The 19,437-nt window shown below is 41.0% G+C and overlaps 1 protein-coding gene across 3 annotated transcripts in view; it reads right to left on the bottom strand.

Moving 5' to 3' along the window:
- The window catches only part of LOC111223613 (disintegrin and metalloproteinase domain-containing protein 19-like), a 269,806-nt gene that overhangs the window by 84,565 nt on the left and 165,804 nt on the right, over nt 1-19,437 (bottom strand). For all 3 annotated transcript variants that reach the window (XM_022747830.1, XM_022747833.1, XM_022747831.1), the window contains exon 5: nt 5,800-5,876. In XM_022747830.1, the coding sequence (XP_022603551.1) occupies nt 5,800-5,876 (77 nt within the window). The remainder of the gene's footprint in view (nt 1-5,799; nt 5,877-19,437) is intronic.

Raw genomic sequence — 19,437 nt, 5'->3', positions numbered from 1 at the left:
CCTCAGTGAAAGCTTGTAAAAAAGCAGCTAAAGGACTCTGAGACTGAGAGAAACCAGATTCTCTAGTCTGATGAAACCATGAATGAATTGTCTGGTCTCAATTCTCAGAGTCATGTCTGGATGAAACCTGCATGGCTCGTCAACTGAACAACATCATCCCAATGGTGAAACATGGTGGAGGCAGCATCAGGATATGGGGGGACAGGGAGACTGCGCCATTCAGTTTTCCCTCAGTCCTGACCAAAGTACAAAGACATCCTCAATGAAAACCTTGTTTAGCTTAGGACCTCAGACTGGGCCAATGGTTCACACAGCAAAGACAAGACAGGAGTGGCTTCGGAAAACTGAATGTCCTTGAGTGGCCCGGCCAGATTCCTGACTTGAACCCAATCTCAGGAGAGATCTGAAAATGTCTGTCCACCGTCGGTCCACATGAAAATCCCCGAATCCAGATGTGTAACGGTTGTAGAGACTTACTCAAGAAGACTGGCGACTGTAATCACTGCCAAAGTTTCTTCAAACAGTAAAGTGTCTGAATCTTTATGTCAATATAATATTTCAGTTTTTCCTTTTTACTTTCCTTTTTACTTTCTGAACAATCCTACACAACGAATAAAATAAGAAAACCTGATCATTTTCTGAACTCTGAAGGCTTTTGCCCAGGAGTGATTTATAATGAGGATAATAGTGGAGTAAGCTTTGATTCTATGATCATCAAAAATTAAAAGGAATACAAAGATCAGTTAGCACTTTATAATGACTCAGTGTTCATCATTTATGAGATTCATCTATGAGGCAGAAGAGATGTTTTGTGTTTAGAAAGATGACTGAGGAGGAACTGTTCAGTGTGAGAAGTATAAAACAATGTCCATGGTTTCATGCAGTGTTGTTGATATTGGATTTAAATTTTATCGTTCTGTTGATTTGAATGAAGGATTAATATTAACTCACAAACTTTAACTTGTATTTTGGTTTTGGTAATTCAGCCTTTTATTCAAAAGAATGTGGGATTTATCATTATAATGTTTTATGTATGTTGAAATAAACGCATCTGATCTGCACAGAGTTGGACATGAACATTGATATTGAAGATGAAGTTGAAAATTATTGTGGAACTGATGCAAACACTGTGTAAACACCCCCTGATGACATAATGTTTGCGCCAATTAATTTTGAAGAGCAACAGAGAATTGGGAAACAGCTGACCCTGCTGTTGTGGTCCAGCCAAAAAAAATATAAAAGCCTTCAGTGTCTCCAGAGGGAGCTCAGGAAAATCTGATAAATATCTTTAAGCGATGTCACCTGAGACAGCGTGGGTTAGGGCTGAAGACAATTTTGAAACTTTCCATCATGAATACGACAACATTATAGCGTTATAGCCAAACTGGTGATGTACTCTTAACTCAACATGTACCCACTGTCTTTGCCAGAGCTCATCATTCACTGGTCAACAGTAAGTGGACCTTGAGTTCTTCTGACTAACAGAGGATCCTAAAAACTACCAACTGTGAACATTTTGTTTTGACATGAGTGAAAATCAGTTTAAAACACCACTGTGATTGGGAAGAAAAATTAGATGTTAAGCCACAAAAGGTCAACAAAAGCAAGATTTTCAGGGAAGGTTTCTCTCTATATATCTAATTTTATTCATGCAAAGTTTATGTATAACTGTGTCAAGATAACACAGCCACCACATGATGATGATGATGTGATGTGTTGGCAGGGTTAGCTCATACTGTGTTTGTAGAAAAATGTGTTTTTAGATAGTAAATTTCTGTTATTTTATCACAACATCCCTTAAAGAAACTTCATGTCTTAATATCTCAGTTTGTTTTGTGACCAGTAGCAAATTTATATCCGTCAGCCCACATTTGGACAACTGTGAATGACTGGACTGGAAAGCATTTACATTCTGCTGGCTCACAGATCTCTATTCTCCCCATGTCTGCTCTGTTCTCATCAAAGCTACTGTCAACAAGCAACATCTGGCTACCTTCCCAGATCAGGACAGAGGGACTGAGGAGTAGTGACGGACGTGTCAGCGCCAAACCAGCCACCATCAGAAAGAAAAATGTTAGATTTTCTTACAACGTCATGAAAAACTTCCTAAGACTCGCATCCGTTTTGATTTAGTGAACAGGCTTTTGAATTAATTCCTACTAAAGCCCCACTGAGCTGTAATTTGATGTCTCTTTTATTGGATTAAATTTATGAATATACTTTTTGGGACACACATCCTGAGGACACGCTGCACCTTTGCCAGGAGAAAGCTTCAATTTGAGCCTTCAATGTGCTCCACATTGAAATCTGTCTGAGTGAATATTTAAGACTTTTAAAACTGCTGCCTAGATCCCTGAAGAGGATCATATCACATCTCAAGAAAATGAAAGAATAATTCTGACAGAGCAAGTCGAACTTTCTGTGTTTGGACTAAACTTTGTCAAAATGTGTTGAGGGCAGATTCAAGGCTCAACAGCAAATGCTGTGCAATGAGACTTTTATTAACATTAAAATAAACAAACAGCATGCGTCCCTGTCCACAAGTCCAAATCAAGGGGAGCCAAATGGAGAGTAAACTTTGATAACTTTAGCTAATATTAGCCAGCATACGCTGCTTGTCATTCCAAACCAACAAACTATTTTTGACATGACTTCATATGTTGTTTGCTGATACTCTGAGGCAGCAGTGCACTGTCGCTGACTCATTTAATAACAAAATTTAAAAAAACAAAAAGCTGTGTCTGAAAAGCTCAGAAAAGTTAGAGGTTAGTTATTCAGTTACAAGTTAAAATCAGTTGTTTAAATAGTTGTTCACCGATCAGCTGTCACTCTGCAGACAAACGACAGGAGGGGCAGAGCAGCAGAGTGGGTTCAAGACCACAACTCCCAGTACAGCTGTTCTGTCCACTCTGAATTCTACTCACACATATTCTATCAAATTCACCACTGTTTTTTTCACCTCATATCATTTTATAGTATCTAAACTCACACCCAGCCATTAACCACTGAAGTCTACATGGCAATATGACTGTGATCCAGGTTAGTGATGATGTGACTGACCACAAACATGTTTAGGTATGTTGGGACTCAATCATTCAAGAGACCAAATGTTTCTTTGCTCCACTGGATAAAGGAACTCACACTCCACAGTTCCTCACCGTTCACACCTGGGGACGACCCTTCCCCCCACGGACCCCACTGGCCAGCCAGTGTGGGTTAGCGTGTGACATGTGACCCCCAAGGGTGTCACCAAACAAAACCAGATCTCTGGCCCCCTTCTCGCTCTCTTCTCCCTCGGCTTGCTCTGGAGAACAGCTCCAGCTCTCTCCTCTGAGCTCTTCAAAGAGCAACAAGGCCACAGCCCAGGTCAGCCCTGCTACCTGAGAAACCAGCTCTCGCGCCAGCCTGCTACCAGCAGCCTGCAAACGCTCTTCTCCTCAATAGCAGCGACCTGCTTCGGATTAACTGTGAGTGAACCAAATCCTCGTCAGAATCAGCAGCTACGACACAAGGCCAGCTGGCTTTCCAAGCAACAGGAGTCGTAGCAGAGTTAGCATGGAACAGCTAACTCTGTGAAGAGAACAAAGGAGATAACTGCAAAGCAACACAGCCAGACAGGACTTTACTCCACCAGGAAACCTCCCAACTCACAGGACTTTACACCAACACTGGAAAGGACCTCTTTGCTTGTTTCCAGGACTGGGTAACGTTAACTGACTGGGCCTAACCTTTCACAGCATAGCACCGCACAGCATAACTAAGCAGCAGAAGTCTTAACTTTGTTAATGTACTTGTTGATTAATGTAATGTTTGCTTAGGTTGTGGTCAGTCATACAGTTAATCAGGTACTCGTATGTTCACACACATAGCAGTACGTCTCAGTTCTAGAACCTGCATGAAGCTAACCACCCCCCTCTAACCTGGTACCTTTAGATTACATGAACTAGGCTAACAAAGAAACTCACACCTTCCCTCTCACACACCCCAGGTGGTCCAGCGGCCATTTTGAGTAGTTTCTTTGTTTACCGCCATCTTGTGTAGTCTTCTTTGTTCAGGTCATGTGGTCACAGTGACCACTGTGAATCGGCCATCTTGCCTTTGTTGTGTACCCACAAACACAAACACAAACACAAACACAAACACACACACATACACACACCTGTATATACTAGATCAGACATTGTGTTTTACTCTGCTTCATTGTAAATAAATGCCTTTAAGTATAACTACTGGTGTGTTTAATGTTGCACAAGCGTGAATGTTGCCAACCTCTACTTTGTAGAATTCCAATCCTTCAACCTTAACTTACTGTTGATTTGGTAGTTTGGTTATAGTTAGTAAGCTAATTGTTAATCAGAGTTCCAGATTAATGGTAATAATTTGAGACTAAAACTATATTGGCTATTTTGCCTATTTGTTTAGGCTGGTGCCCCGTGAACTTTAATTAATTTTAAAGTTATTATTTAACATTAATATTTCTAATATTAATATTTTCTTAATTAATGATAGATAATAAATTCATAGACAACCGAAATTCAACATATTTGGTGTCCAGCTCATGAGGTAGAGCTCAGACCCGACAGGTATATGCACCATGAAAGTATATTATCAACTGAAATGGAGACAATGCACTTCTATTTAAACAGGGTTTGTTCTGGTACAGGAATGTGAATCTGCTGTTCAGTACTTAAATAATCTGACAGTTGGTGGAAACAATATTTAAATCAGTACGTAAGTAACTTGCAGACTTAGAAAGAATAAAAACACCACGAAATAGAAATAAATGAAAAAAATCACCTTTGTCCCAGGCTTAATTAGGGTTGGGTGATCTGATGATTTCATATTGTGAACAGTCTGACTTTGACATATGATTTACTTTTCAGATGAATCGTACGGATCACGTCATTAAAAGCTGCTAACCGGCCCATCGTTAATGGTTTAACAGCTAACCACAGCTGGTGACAGCAGTCCTAGTTCTGCTCTGCAGCCTCGGACAAACATCTGAGAAAAGCGTGTCAGAAAGATATGAATCACAACTTCCAGTCAGGACTTTCAGAATAAAATCAGAACGGAAACAGTATTCAGACATTTGTGAGTTGGGCCTTTAGCCTTGAGTTGAAGTGACAGGCTTTGTATCCAGGCAGCAATATGCACCACTAGTCATGTGATCACATGAGGTCAACTAAATCTGTGGGGAGACAGATCATGGAGCATGGATTGTGATTCCACCTAAAAAGATTGTCATATGATCTTTTGGTCAATCGGCTATCCCCAGGCTTAATCAATAATTGTGGTTGGCATCGTGTTATAGTCTGAGGAAGATTGTGCTGACTAAAATCTTCCCATTTTCCACCATCTTCATGTAACAAAAATTTTCTTTTGAAGTGTGAGATATGTCAGACATTAAATCTAAACAGCTCAGATACAAGCTGCTTTTTATAACACATGACCTGTTGCCTGATACTTGGTACTGGTACTACCTGAATATTTGGCAACAACTAATTTCATAACATAAGGACTAGTTTATCATTTAGTCATGTATAAGTTATCACATGTTATGACAAGGTGTGAGTTCTGGTACAAGGGAAAATATAAAGTGTGTATTTCTTAATAACTTTGCTGTGGTTGCCATGGAAGGTGATGCATTAATCAAATGTGTGAAATCAAATTCATCATACATCCACATCAGGAAGAATCTGCCCACAATGAGGATAAAAAAAACTGTGAATCTAAACAACATCAGGAAACTCAATCCTCCTGTAATTTGTCTGAGTCATATCAGAGCAGTGTTGACTGTACCTGACTCCTGAGCAGGTGCTGAGAGCCACCCAGGACTCTGGATGTCCTCTCACATGGCCATGGTAGAAGCAGTGGTCCTAGAAGAGAAAATAATCCACATCAATACTTGATATTTCATCTGGAGGAAAACCTGTGATAATGTTAATGCAGATGTGCCTCCGGTGCAGCTGGCAATCAGTCGATCTGCTGGATCGACTCAGTGGTGGTAGTGTCCCTAAAGTCACATGTCCTGTTTCATGACTACAGCCCACTGTATCTGTAATGAGTGTAAGAGATCAATAAACTTATTACGGCACAGTAGTGTTTACATGACGCCACTTGAACATCCTGATGAGGATTCAACATGAGTTTATCAGAGGAAGTTGCTCAGAGGACGTGATGGATATGTGGAATTAATGCTGGACTGAGTCACAGCTGGAATCCCATCAAATGACCATTTATTCTTTTGTGTTGTTGGGTATGATCACACACATATTTGTATCCAACCTTCTTTGGCTGTGAAACATTACTGTTGAGTTAATGTAGTGCACTTTGATTAGTCTATTTAGTTTTTGGACACTTGAGTTAGCTTCTAGATTTGTAGCTCATGTAACTACTGTCACTGTTATAACAACAGTGATATTAGTTAAACAAACAAATATCAGGCAAACCAAGAGCATCTAACACTGTTGGCTGGTCTGCAAACAGCAGGGACAGCCCTATAATCAAGAATACCTGTGACTGACTGACTGAGTGATCCTAAGTTACTGCACTATGGGCCTGATTTACTAAGATCCCAAATAAAGAGTGCTAAATTGCGTGCGCACATGGATAGATTGCGCGCACTGCCTGTTTGGGGCTTGCGGGTGATTTACTCAGATTAACAGCGCAATTGACTACAGGTGCAAAAGTGATTGAGCCTGCCCTATTTAAATGAGGATTTTGCGCGAGTTAAGGGTGTTCACCATGGCGAATGCAAACGAGCAGACCCAACGGAAGCGCAAAAGCAAATTTGAAGCCACAGAATTGGAGGTGCTGGTACAAGAGGCAAACAAGCACATTTCTGAGTTTCATAGCAGGCACTGCATGACTCCTCCTTGTGACTGGATCCAAATCAGCTCCTACTTCATGGAGAAGCTCGAAAATGGCATTGCCGGAAACCTATATGTTTCGATTATTTTTTCTTCTGCCATTCCAAAAAGAGTGACACGAACAGAAAAGATGCGTTCTCTCCATTGCCTGTCGTGCCTACGCCGCCTCCTTGCAACAATGACCACAGCCATCTGTGCGCACGGCTGTGCCAGGTAGCCTAAGACTTGACTTTCAAACGTGCTAAATATAGACGCAAAAATAATCAGCGCAATTAGTTTCAGGTTTGGTAAATCACATTGCGTGCGCAAAATGATTCTATTTGCATCTACTCCTCCCAATATTTTGCACGTTCTGGCAGGCACGCCATATTGCATATTCATGAAGGCAGAAGCGCAAAATGGATAGCGTGTGTTATTTTGCCCGACTGACAGACGCAATCCTCGGTGTGCCCGGTTGTTAGATCAGCATCAACATGTGTTTGCGCGTGCTGTCGCGTTTGCGCACGTTTTTACGCACGCAAAGCTTTAGTAAATCAGGCCCTATGTGTTAATATAAACTCAACACTTTCTGTTGCCATTTCAGATTAAAAGCCCTCTGTTGTTTCAGTGAACAGAAACCCTTTATTTCTTAACAGGGCTTTTATTGTTGTGCTGTAGTAAGAGTATTGTCTAATCTCCAGATGCCGGTGTTTCTGTTGTTCACATGCTATTCAGATCTGCTAGTTTCTTGAGCAGTTACTGATGACTTCTCTCCCTCCCTCTCTCCCTGGTGTGTGTGTTATGTTTAGTTATTCCTCTGCCTCCTTTAGTAATAATAATACATGTAATGAAAGTTTGTTTGCTGTAATGGAGGCAAGGCTCAGTGTATTGGAAGTGCTCCTCCTCTTCCCTGCAGTTCCCAAGCAGCTGGGAAACCAGAGCAGCTTGAATTGAATTAACTTGTAGATACATGGTGGATGTATCAACTTTGAACACATAGTGGACCTGTAGTTGGGATCTGGATGCTGGCTCTAACAAAACGCTCACTTCTCCTGCTGCTGTTGAAAGAGCTCATGTCATGCTCTGACAAGCTGACGGAGACTTTAAAATTTTCAGAAACTGACATGGAGGCAAAATGTAAGCCTTCTAGTTCTAGCCCGTAACAATAGGTGTAGCCCAAAGCCCCTTGTTGGCATCCATACAGAGCCAGTCATGTACCAGTTTTATACCTAGTCTTGTTTAGAACTATTGTTGGTGCTGTGGTTCACCAGTTAGATCCATCAAATCATCGAATCCAAATTTTCCTTCACAAGCATATTTCAGTCAGTCAGTCTATTGCACCTGTGCTTTTTACACTGGATTATTTTAAATCCTGCAGTTGTCCTGGGATTTTCCACTGCCCTCTATCAACAAGCAAAACCTGCAGTCAACCCAGGAATTATCACTGCCCTGCATGAAAAGATACGAGCCGCCCCCATCCAGGAATTATCCACTGTTTAACTATGTAAAACTATCTATGACTATTAAGTTAATCCACTTGTCTTCATGGATGTATGTGAGAATACGTTATATTTATAACAACAAAAGAGGACTACTGACATTTGAATTTCATAATTATTGCAAATGAGCAATATTTTTATTTGTCGATATATGTAACGCTGGGACTTGAACGCAGGGACATGTAACGCAAGGACTTATAATGCTGGGACACGTCACACATAACACAGACTGTGTGTCCTGGGCTTACAGCTGTTGAAAAGGGATTTATCACTAGAAGGCTTACATTTTGCCTCCATGTCAGTTTCTGAAAATTTTAAAGTCTCCGTCAGCTTGTCAGAGCATGGAATGAGCTCTTTCAACAGCAGCAGGAGAAATGAGCCAGCATCCAGATCCCATCTATAGTTCGACTGTGTCTTCAAAGTTGATACATCCACCATGTTTGTACAAGTTAATTCAATTCTGGAGGTGAACACAATTCATTTGACCATGTTGTGACAACGACATCTGCAGAGCAGTTTCAATGATAAACTGGGCAATTTCAATATGTGTTTTTACTGAACTGGTGTTTTTATAGACTATCCAGGTTGAGGTGTTCTTGCACTAACCAGTTTATGCCTTTCTGTCTTTGTGTCTGATTTCTGTCATTTCATCAGGTATTCCATATATATATATATATATATAAATTAAATTAATTAATTTTGTTCAGTTTAGTCACTTGGTTTCTCAGTTCACTGTACTTTAACTTGTCCCTCATCAGTTTAGCTTCATCCATTCATCACTGTAAACTTTTTCACTGGTGCATGTTTATTAACAATTACCATTAATAACATTCAGTAAAGCAGGGAGATATGGTGGCTCAAAGCACTGCGACTAGAAAACACATGCAAACAGAAAAAACACAAGTAACTCTAGAAAACATCTCCATCAATGTGACAACACATATACTCACAACACAACGTTAGTGTTTCCAGGGGATGCTAAAATGTGGAAGTTAAAAACATTGAACAAGTGCACATGGACTGTGCTACATCTGTGCATTACTATGTAATCATTACATGTGGTGGAAGTATGACCTGCTTTCATTAATGAAAACTTCTGTTAGCAAGGAAACCAACTGTGATGACTTACAAGCATTCATATTTTCCTCCTTGGACAGTTAGACATCCACTCTATATGCATATATCTAAGCAAATATATTATCACATACCACATGGTTGAGTGAGATAGTCAGCATCAGCATCACAAGGCCTATAGTATTTATCTCTGTCCCTTCTAATAACCATTAAGCAGTAACTCTGACTTCTGAACAGGTGAGTCTAGATCTCATCTAGATGAGTCTCAGATATCACTAATATATGAATGGAACTAACAAATACCAGATTATTCAAGTCGTGTATCTTGTTCCTGATGCTACAGACGTTCAAATTAGCTTTTCACAACCCAGTGTTGTTATTAGATATTAGAGCTTCTCTGGTCATAAGTTCAGATGTTTCCCTCAGTTTGATAATAAGTGTGTCGTATCTTAGCACTGCACAATCTTTCTCAGTGTCTACGCCTTCCTTTTCGTCTTAATATGGTCAGATTCATCCTCACTGATGTAAATCTGTGTTCCTTTAAGTTCCTGGGTCTGTGATGGTATCACCTTGTAGCACAGAAGTTTTATATCAAGGATCTCGTCAGATTTTGCAGATCCTCTTCCAGTTGTTTCCATTTTTCCATTTCCAAGTATCATTTTGACTTGACTTTCCATGAGCAAAGTTTTTGTTTCTCTTATGCACTTTCAAATAATTTCAACACAGGATTCAAAATTCTTACTTTTCCATTCCAGCAGCTTCCTGTAAAAGTCCTCAAAACTTGAAGAGTAACCACTGAAACCAGCTTGTCCCTACATTTCTGTTCTTTGGCATGTTAAAACATTCAGTTTCCAGCTCAAAGGAGTCCAATGCCAAGGCCTCAACTCCAAAACATAATTATTCAAAACCTCTTTGTGAATTATATCCACAGCTCTTTACCTTATGAAAGACACATAACTGTTTGACCTGAATAACATGAGTATTTCATTAAAAAATAATTCTTATTTAAGTATTTAAAAAAAAAATACATGAAAATGCACAAAAATATGATTCACATATGAAAAAAGATGTGATCCCTGGACCAGCAACAGGAAGTGAGGTGAGTTGTAGGTTTGTTGACTACTAGATTGACGTTGTGGTGTGTTGACGACTAGACTAAACATGCAGAGCGACTGCATATGATATCAATGCTAAGACATGAGTGATGCAGATTGACTGTGGATGATCTGAGCATGAAGCCCTGGAAGAGCCAGCTCTGCAAACCCACTGGAAATTCACCAGTGGCTCTGATGTCTCTGTGGTGTGTGATTTCTTTTGGATGAAAGCTGTTCTCAGAGTTGAAATCTGCCAAATTATTCTGGTTAAAGGTAGAGTTTGTGTTGATGTTTTCATTGGGCACTGGTAGCGTAGTGGTGCCTCTGTATAGATCTGTGTGATCTATAATATTAAATGGTTTTATTGTTTGGATAACATCCGTATCTGTTGATCCATGTCATGGTGAATGTGGTTAAAGGATTTGAAAAAGCTCATTTGGGGGATGTTTGAATTGAAGTTTTTGGGTCCACTTGGTTCCAAGGAACCAAAAGGAAATCATTCACCTCTGTAGAACATTGATGCTAAAATGAAAATAATTTTTTGCAATTTGGTGTGTGTCCTCCCGTTGTCTGGAGGTCTCTGAATCCAACTTGCCAAATTTGAACTCTCAAGGACTCAGATTTGGACTGCATAGAAATGTGGCCAAATTCCAAATCAAACAGGTAATCATAAAGATTAGAAGGGAATTAGACTTCATGCCAAACCTAATATCTTTAACCTTTGTGGGATAAAAGCTCACTAAAGTTGGATACCTATGTTGGATACCTCTGAGTACCTGGACCAGTCCTGATAGCTCTAAACTGGGGAAAATCTGAATTAAATAAAGGAATTTGTTGGTTTCTTTGGTACAGAACAAGAAAACCAGAAGGTATCCAAAGACAACATCATTTTGCCACTTAAATTCAATTGACCAAAACCTGGAATTATCACTTTGCAAATGAAGTGTTTCTATAATAAGATACAGAACAGCCACTTCGGTGGAAACATAAGTTTTGTATTCTGATGAAAGGAAGAGAAATATGTTCTGCTACAGCCTACACCACAGAGCAAACCCTCACTTTATTCTATATATGAACAGGACAAGGATCATATAGAATAATGGTGATGGTCACTGATGGCAGGAGGGGATGGTCACTGATGGCAACAGTTAAGAAAGCTTGAAGTGCAAATTTTAAGTTCTATCCTTTATCTCTACGTTGTAACTAACCTGGTTCAGACTAAGCTAAGGTTTAACAGCCTGTAGAGGTACAGCAAGGACATTAAAAGCTGATGTCATGGCCTCTACCTCTGCTTAGCATGCAGAGTCTCTCTCTCTCTCATCCTGTGTGTGTGTGTGTGTGTGTGTGTGTGTGTGTGAGTGGAGACAGGCGATCTGACCACAAAATGAACCCAGCAGACACAGAGGGGCTATGCGTAGCCCTGGCTCATCAAGGTGCCGTAATTGGACAACATGACAAAGTCCTTAAGGATATCATGGGCTAGCTTAAGGACCTCTCAGCTAGCATAAATGATATCAGAGACCAGTTACCTACTCAGGCCCAGCTACTCCTCCGACTAGTGCTCCGCATAACTTTCGTGAGCCTTTTGTCCCCACACCATACTACGATGGCGATCTGGGTTCCTGCAGTGCTTTTCTTGTCCAGTATTCCCTAGTTTTTGAGCAATAGCCCCAATCATATGCCTCAGAACCTTCCTGGATCTGTTACCTGATCAGCTCACTGAAAGGTGCAGCTCTCACCTGGGCCTCTGCTGTATGGGAGAAACAAACAAATAGAAATCAAGACTGAGCTCCTCGAGTCTCCCCTGGAGGCCAAAGCCTCAATGGTATGCTGTTAGCTCAGGTGGATCGGAAAACTGTCCCTATGACCCTCCTGCTGTTGGAAATCATCATGAGGTAATCAGTTTTCATATTATTGACTCTCCTGCCAGAACCTCCTGATCTTCTGTACCAGAAGTTTATCATGACCTGGCTCCTGTCTTTAGTAAGCATCATGCCTTGTCTTTCTCATCTCACTGTCCATATGACTATTCTATTGAACTCAAGCCTGGTGCACCCCTTTCAAGCAGTGGACTCTATAACCTTTCCCAACCTGAGCATGAGGCTATGGCTGTCATCTTCACCAGTGGGTGCAGGTTTTTTCTTTGTGATCAAAAGGATGGCACTCTGAGACCTCCACTGCCTGAACATTACCATCAAGAACAAGTACCCATTGTCATTAATTAGCTCTGCTTTTGCCCCTCTCCATGCAGAGCACTTTGAGTACTTAGTAATGCCATTTAGGTTGACTAACTCTGTTTGCTGCTGTTTTCCAGGCTCTGATCAACGATGTCTTACGTGACATGATCACCTTGTATATGAAAGCCCAGAAATGTGAATGTCATGTATCCACAGTGTGTTCCTTGGATATGTGATCGCAAAGGAGCGGGTGCAGATGGATCCCGCCAGAGTCACTGCCGTGTCCGAGTGGTCAGCTCCCGCCAATCTCAAGTAGCTGCAGTGCTTCCTTGGATTTGCAAATTTCTATAGGAGGTTCATCTGCAATTATAGCCGCCTTGCTGCCCCACTCTGTGCCCTGACTTCCACCTCCAGACCATTCCATTGGACACCTGAGGCAAAGTCAGCCTTTGAGGAGCTGAAACGTTGTGTTGTCTCTGCCCCAGTCCTCATTCAACCAGACCCAGCCCTTAAGTTCATTGTGAAGGAGGATACCTTGGACACTCTCTCAAAGATCCCCATCCAACAATAAACTCCACCCCTGTGCATTGTTCTCTCATAGACTCTCCTAAGCTGAAAGAAACTACGACTTTGGAAATAGAGAACTTCTTGCAGTGAAATTGGCTCTTGAGGAATGGCGCCACTGGTTAGAGGGCACGGACCAACCCTTCATTGTTTGGACAGATCATACAAACCTTTCATACATTCAGTTAGCCAAAAGGATAAACTCAAGCCAGGCAAGGTGGGCTCTGTTTTTTGGAAGGTTTAACTCTGACTTATCGTCCAGGTTCCCAAAACATTAAGCCCAACACCCTCTCATGCTAGCTCACTGCCAAGGAGACTGGTTGTGATCCAGACCCCATCCTGCCGCCCACCTGCGTCATCGCCACTGTCACTTGGGAAATTGAGTCCATGGTTAAGCAAGCCCAGAGTCAGCAGCCAGACCCAGGTAACAGTCCCCCTTACCGCCTGTTTGTCCCTGACTCTGTTTGCTCCTAGGTTCTTTAGTGAGTTCATTCCACATGTCTCCCCTGCCATTCTGGTATAAACCGCATGCTTTCCTTCCTCCGACAACGATTCTGGTGGCCTACCATGGATGCTGACACCCAGTCCTTCATTTCTGCCTGCTCTGTGTGTGTGCTCAGAAAAATACATCGACAAAACCCAGATCTGGACTTCTCTGCCCACTGCTTGTCCCCAGCCATCCTTGTTCCCATATCCTTGGACTTTGTAACTGGTCTCCCACCATCTGAAGGTAAAACTGTCATTCTAACCATCATTTCTTGCTCTGCCTAAACTTCCTTCCGCTAGAGAGACTGCGGACCTCCTTGTTGGAACATGTCTTTCACCTGCATGGATATCGTCTGACATTGTGTCTACCCGGGGTAGTTCACCTCCTAAGTTTGGAAGGCTTTTTGCACCGCTCTGGGAGCCACCATCAGCCTCTCTATTTGGGTTACCATCCCCAAACCAATGGCCAAACTGAACGAGCCAATCAGGAAAGGAGGCTCCCATCTGCCATGGGTGGAATATGTACACAACTCCCTGCCCAATGCCTCATCAGGTATGTCCCCCTTCCTCTGTTACCTCGGTTACTAACCTCCCTTATTCCCTGTGCAGGAGGACGACATTGCTGTCCCGTCAGTTCAGACCTCTATGTGCCACTGTCTTGGAAACGTGGACCTGGAAACGTGCCCGTTCTGCCCTGCTCCATGCTGCCTCTAGAACTCGGGGCCAAGCCAATCGCCACCGCTTGCCAGTGCTGGCCACAAGTTATGGCTGCTTTCCAAAGATCTGCCTCTCAAGGTTGAGTCCAAGAAACTTTGAAATTGAGTGTCATCAATCCCTGTGCTGTCCATCTGAAACTACCGGCTCTTTGTATTCATTCCATCTTTCATGTTTCACAAGTGAAACCTGTTTCCACTAGTCCTCTGTCCCCACCCGCACCTGGCCCCCCTCCAGCCAGGATGATCGAAAACTACCATGCCTTCACGGTTTGGTGCCTGCTGGACGTGCGCTGCCTTGGCCATTGCCTCCAGTATCTGGTGGATTGAGAGGGGTATGGCCCTGAGGACCATAGTTGGGTTCCATGCAGCCGGATCCTGGACTCATCCTTCGTCCGGGATTTCCACCGTGAGCATCTGGACCGCACCAGGGGTGTGACAGGTGACACACGTAGGAGGGGGGGGCCTCCAACTCTGCTTAGCATGCAGAGTCTCTCTCTCTCTTCCTGTGTGTGTGTGTGTGTGCGGTGTGTGTGTGTGATCACCTGAGTGGAGACAGGCGTGCTGGGGGCAGAGCAGAGCTTCACCAGCTGCAGGCAATTGCTAATCAACTCCTCTACAAAGAGTCAATCTACGTTCCAGCCTTCACTTTTTGCAAGTTCGCTCTTCACATGCTACATTGAACTAACCCTGCTTTTTTCTGTCTAAAGTTCCATCTGATCCCTTCCGGCTCTGACCTCCAGCCTTGGATCTCCCTGCTCTCCCACTCTCTGGACCAGTCTGCCTCCCTTCACTCAGCCAAACCCCAGCCCCAGCCAAACATCCTGCCCAGCCCAGCTAGCCACAGCCCAGACCTATCCATCCAGATTCCCAAATAAATACTCTTCAGTTCAAAACCTTCTAGTCTCCTGCCTCTGTCTTGCATTTGGGTTCACTAGTTCAGCCTTAACAGCTGAACTATTAAAAATGTGTCTTGCCAGGGTAAACATTTTATCCTTTGGTTTGTCCTTTGTATGAGTTTGCCTTCAGAACCAAAACAAAGATACAGTTTCTGACTTTCAAAGATGAAGGGATACATTATCTCTGGACGAGTCAGTGCTCACATTCAGAGGCGCCTCACTGGGAGACTGTTTTTCTTTATGAATCATTAGCAATGCACATCATCTGCAAGTAGATCTGTGTCTTCAAATAGTAAGAAACAAAAAGAAAAGAGGACCCACATGAGTAACAATTTTCCATATAACATATTGAAAATAAAAAATTGGGAAATTGAATTGACCATGTGCATTTGTCAGATGTATTATCAAGATTTTTGGATGCATTTTTTCAATTTTCTGTCTATGGGAATAAAAAAATAGAAAGGTCTCCTGACACTTACGAGGTACAGGAGCTTTTTCTTACCTCAATCAAATTCGCAAACTCACAAGAAAGACTGTCTACTCATACAGACTTAGAGCATGAAACTTGAAAGCTACATATGCTACATTTCACATAATGGCTAGTGTTAGCATTGGCTAGCCTGTGTTTTGGGAGGGGAGGGGTGCGCCTGCAGTCTTTGCATACCTAAAAAACACTTTTCTGTGCAGCTGTGGGACCAGAATGAAGTAGAAATAAAATGTTTTCCCATAAACGCTCCTGCAGCAGATGTTAAACTCTTCCCCTACAAGTCTCCTGTTCAGCTTCTTGTAAATCCAGATGTTTTGATCATCATGCTCCCCAGCTGCGCAGCTGTTCCCTGTCAGTCTGAACTCTGAACATCAGAACTCCTCTGCTGCAAACAGAAACATCACAATGGTCAAGCTAAATATGTTTCAAAATAGGTTTGTCTTCAATCTGGGTATGTGTCATGTTTGTAGAGACTGACAGGAAACTGAGAACATTGTATCACAGTTACACATACAGGAGTTACACAGCTGACCTGCCTTTAATTCTTTTACTCAACTTTTTTAATGAGGGAGTTATTGTTGCCACAACATCTGTAGGAGTGTAGTCGGTTCAAATCTTACATTTGTACAGACTGCAGGAGATGAAGTTACAGCATCAGTTTTTGTTTCAGCACAAAGTGAATTCATGTCTCAGTCTCTGTCATTCTCTCTATTTTGTCTTTTCATTCATCCTGTCAGATGAACAGCTCTAAACTTTTATTAAAACAGCTGACTTTTATGTGTATATATGGCTTCTTGTGGGCATTGCTGGCAAGCAGTGTTCAGAAAAATGCTCCCTGTCAATGTTTTAAAATGATATGATACAATACTGATTAATTCATGGATTATTATAACTGGTGCATTTAACTATATATTTATATATATAATACATGTTTTGTTTTTGTTTTGTTTTTGTTGAGTCTGACCCTGCTTTGCTTACTGTACATTGTAGCTTGGCATGTGACAAATAAAACATTGAACTGTTGATCAGTTATCACTCAGTCACTTATATAAGAACCATAAAATACAATAATATAATCTTTCTTTTTTTAAAACAACTGAAACATAAACAATACAATGTGATAATATCGTATATGACGACATTTGGACTAGACTGTATTGTGATATTAAACTATTGGATATTACCCATGGTAATAATAATAACCCAGGTATTGCATTATAAAAATGCGGAATGTAACTGCACACCAGCTGCTAGCAAAAACAATAAGGCCAGCAAAGCTTAATAAGCTTAATTTTCAACTTTTGTTTGAAAAAGCTAATAATCACGTAACAAAGCATGAGTGTACATAAATGGATACACAGAAGTGCAGCCAAAAGTCTACTGAAGACAAATGGATGTATTTGTTCTTGTGATGTAGCATTTAACGGCGTTAGTTCATCAAGTGTATCAAACCACCTCTGATCATGAAAAGCTCTCAAGATGTGACATGTCTGCAAGATCCAGATAAACAGTGTTTTTAAAGATTGAAATCAAGTGAGTTCAGTGGATGACGCATGAAGAGGATTGTGGCTTCGCTAAATACTGTTGATGAAGAACCAAAGAGGCAATAATCAAGAATTTTTCTGAATCTCTATATTTGTAAAAACAATAAAAGAAAGAAAAAGATAGACAAAAACCAAGAGAAGCAAAATGACCTCAGAGATATTTTACAGTAGGAATTTGTGAGTTATGACCAAAAACACGTTTTGTCACAATGGCTTTAATCTTTGACCACCAAATTCTAATCATTGAGTCCAAGTGAATGTGAGATATCACATTCATGAGAATGGGATGGATAGACAACCCTGTTGCTGACGCACAGGCATAATTAAGACATTTAGACTGTGACATTATGATGTCACAGTCTAAATGACAGTGAAGTTGACCTTTGACCTTTTGGATATAAAATGTTTACACTTTATAATTTCATCCTCTTACACATTTGAGTTAAATTTGAGTCATAATTATCATATGAATTCTTGAGTTATGGCCAAAAATGAGTTTTGTGAGGTCAAAGTGATCTTGACCTTTGACCTCCAAAATATAATTAGGTCATCCTTGAGTTCATGTGAATGTTTGTGCCAGCTGTAATGAAGTTCCCTTTGTGTGCTACTGACAAATTGCATTCACGAGAATGGGATGGACAAATTTATACATGCCTCATAAAAATTAAAACACTGTTATGCTTTGAGAGTTGACAGTTACAGTAAACAACAACACGCTTTTGAAAAATCAATAATATGTTAAATGATTCAAAACTATATCATCTTCCAGTAGTTATGTTCTTTTCTTTTTGACCTGTAGGTTATTTGATCTTATATCTAATTATGGTTACACCCATAATTCTGCAAGTGCTGACAACTGTTTTAGATAGTTTCTGTTCCTTTTGGGTCAACACCCGGTGTACTCTGAAGAGCCTTTAAAACCAGTCAATCATGGTTTAAATACCACAGTCTATGTGAGAGTAGTTGCTGACTGTTTGCATCCCTTTATTGCAGCCTTTCTCAAAGAATGGTCTGTGAACCGCCAGTGGTCCTCAAGTAAAAATATCATGTTTTAAATGTAGCATTTCTCAAACTGTTTGCCAGTGACAACAAAGCCTGTTAGTGAGTATTGTATATGTGTTTCAATTATAAAATCATCTCACATGTAAATTCCAACATTATTATTTGAATTGGTTGTTTTACAGTGTTGTTGGATGTCACTGTATCCAACTGTTTTGCGACACTGTCTACTCATGTAGCTACCACATTTTATAGTTCATGTTTTATGTGTGATTTGCGTGATTTGAAAGGAAATATGGATGAAGCTAACAGTGTTGCTTTCGTCAACGAAAATTATGACTAAATATCTTCGTCAACGAACCTTTATCACGTGACGAAAACGAGACGAGACACAACGTAAATGCTGGTCATGTGACGATAACTATAATTAAATATATAATGCAATATTGTTGACGAATAAAAACGAGACTAAATGTGGTTTACAAAATAAAAACTCTGCTAAAATGTCTCTTCATTTTCGTTGACTACAACGAGACAAGACGAAATGTTATAACGTCATTTCGACTCGTTTAGTTGAGTTATTATTATTTTGCAGTATTTCTGTTTCCTGTGTCTCACTTCATCAGGTCGCACTGTGCCGACGCATGCGACGTCACTTCCTCAATCCCCACTCGCGGGCGGCATTTAGAAGTTGCAGCTGCGGTTGAACGACAATTTCAGAATCATAACACGACAGAGAAAAGGACTGATGGCCGGCAGCCAGTCGGGGTTCTTCTTTGGAAGAAAAAGACGAAATGACATTTGGACACACTTTCATTACATAGAGGTGGAAAAAAAACCAGAATGTGTTGTGGAAAAAGATGTGGAGAAATGCGGCCACAAAATCACAGGAAAACATGTTTGGTTGGTAAAATAAATATGTTGTAAATTCAAATCAGAGCGTCTTGTGTGTCTGGAATGGATGCATTCTTGAGTCTAAGGTAACAATAATATAATAATAAGATAACCTTGTTTGAACTGTGAAATGGGTTTCGCTAAAAGAAAATTTTGGTT

Source organism: Seriola dumerili, unplaced genomic scaffold (genome assembly GCF_002260705.1).
Source record: "Seriola dumerili isolate Sdu_G_001 unplaced genomic scaffold, Sdu_1.0 BDQW01000111.1, whole genome shotgun sequence".
NCBI classification, from domain to species: Eukaryota; Metazoa; Chordata; class Actinopteri; order Carangiformes; family Carangidae; genus Seriola; species Seriola dumerili.
This window is presented reverse-complemented; position numbering and strand designations above follow the sequence as displayed.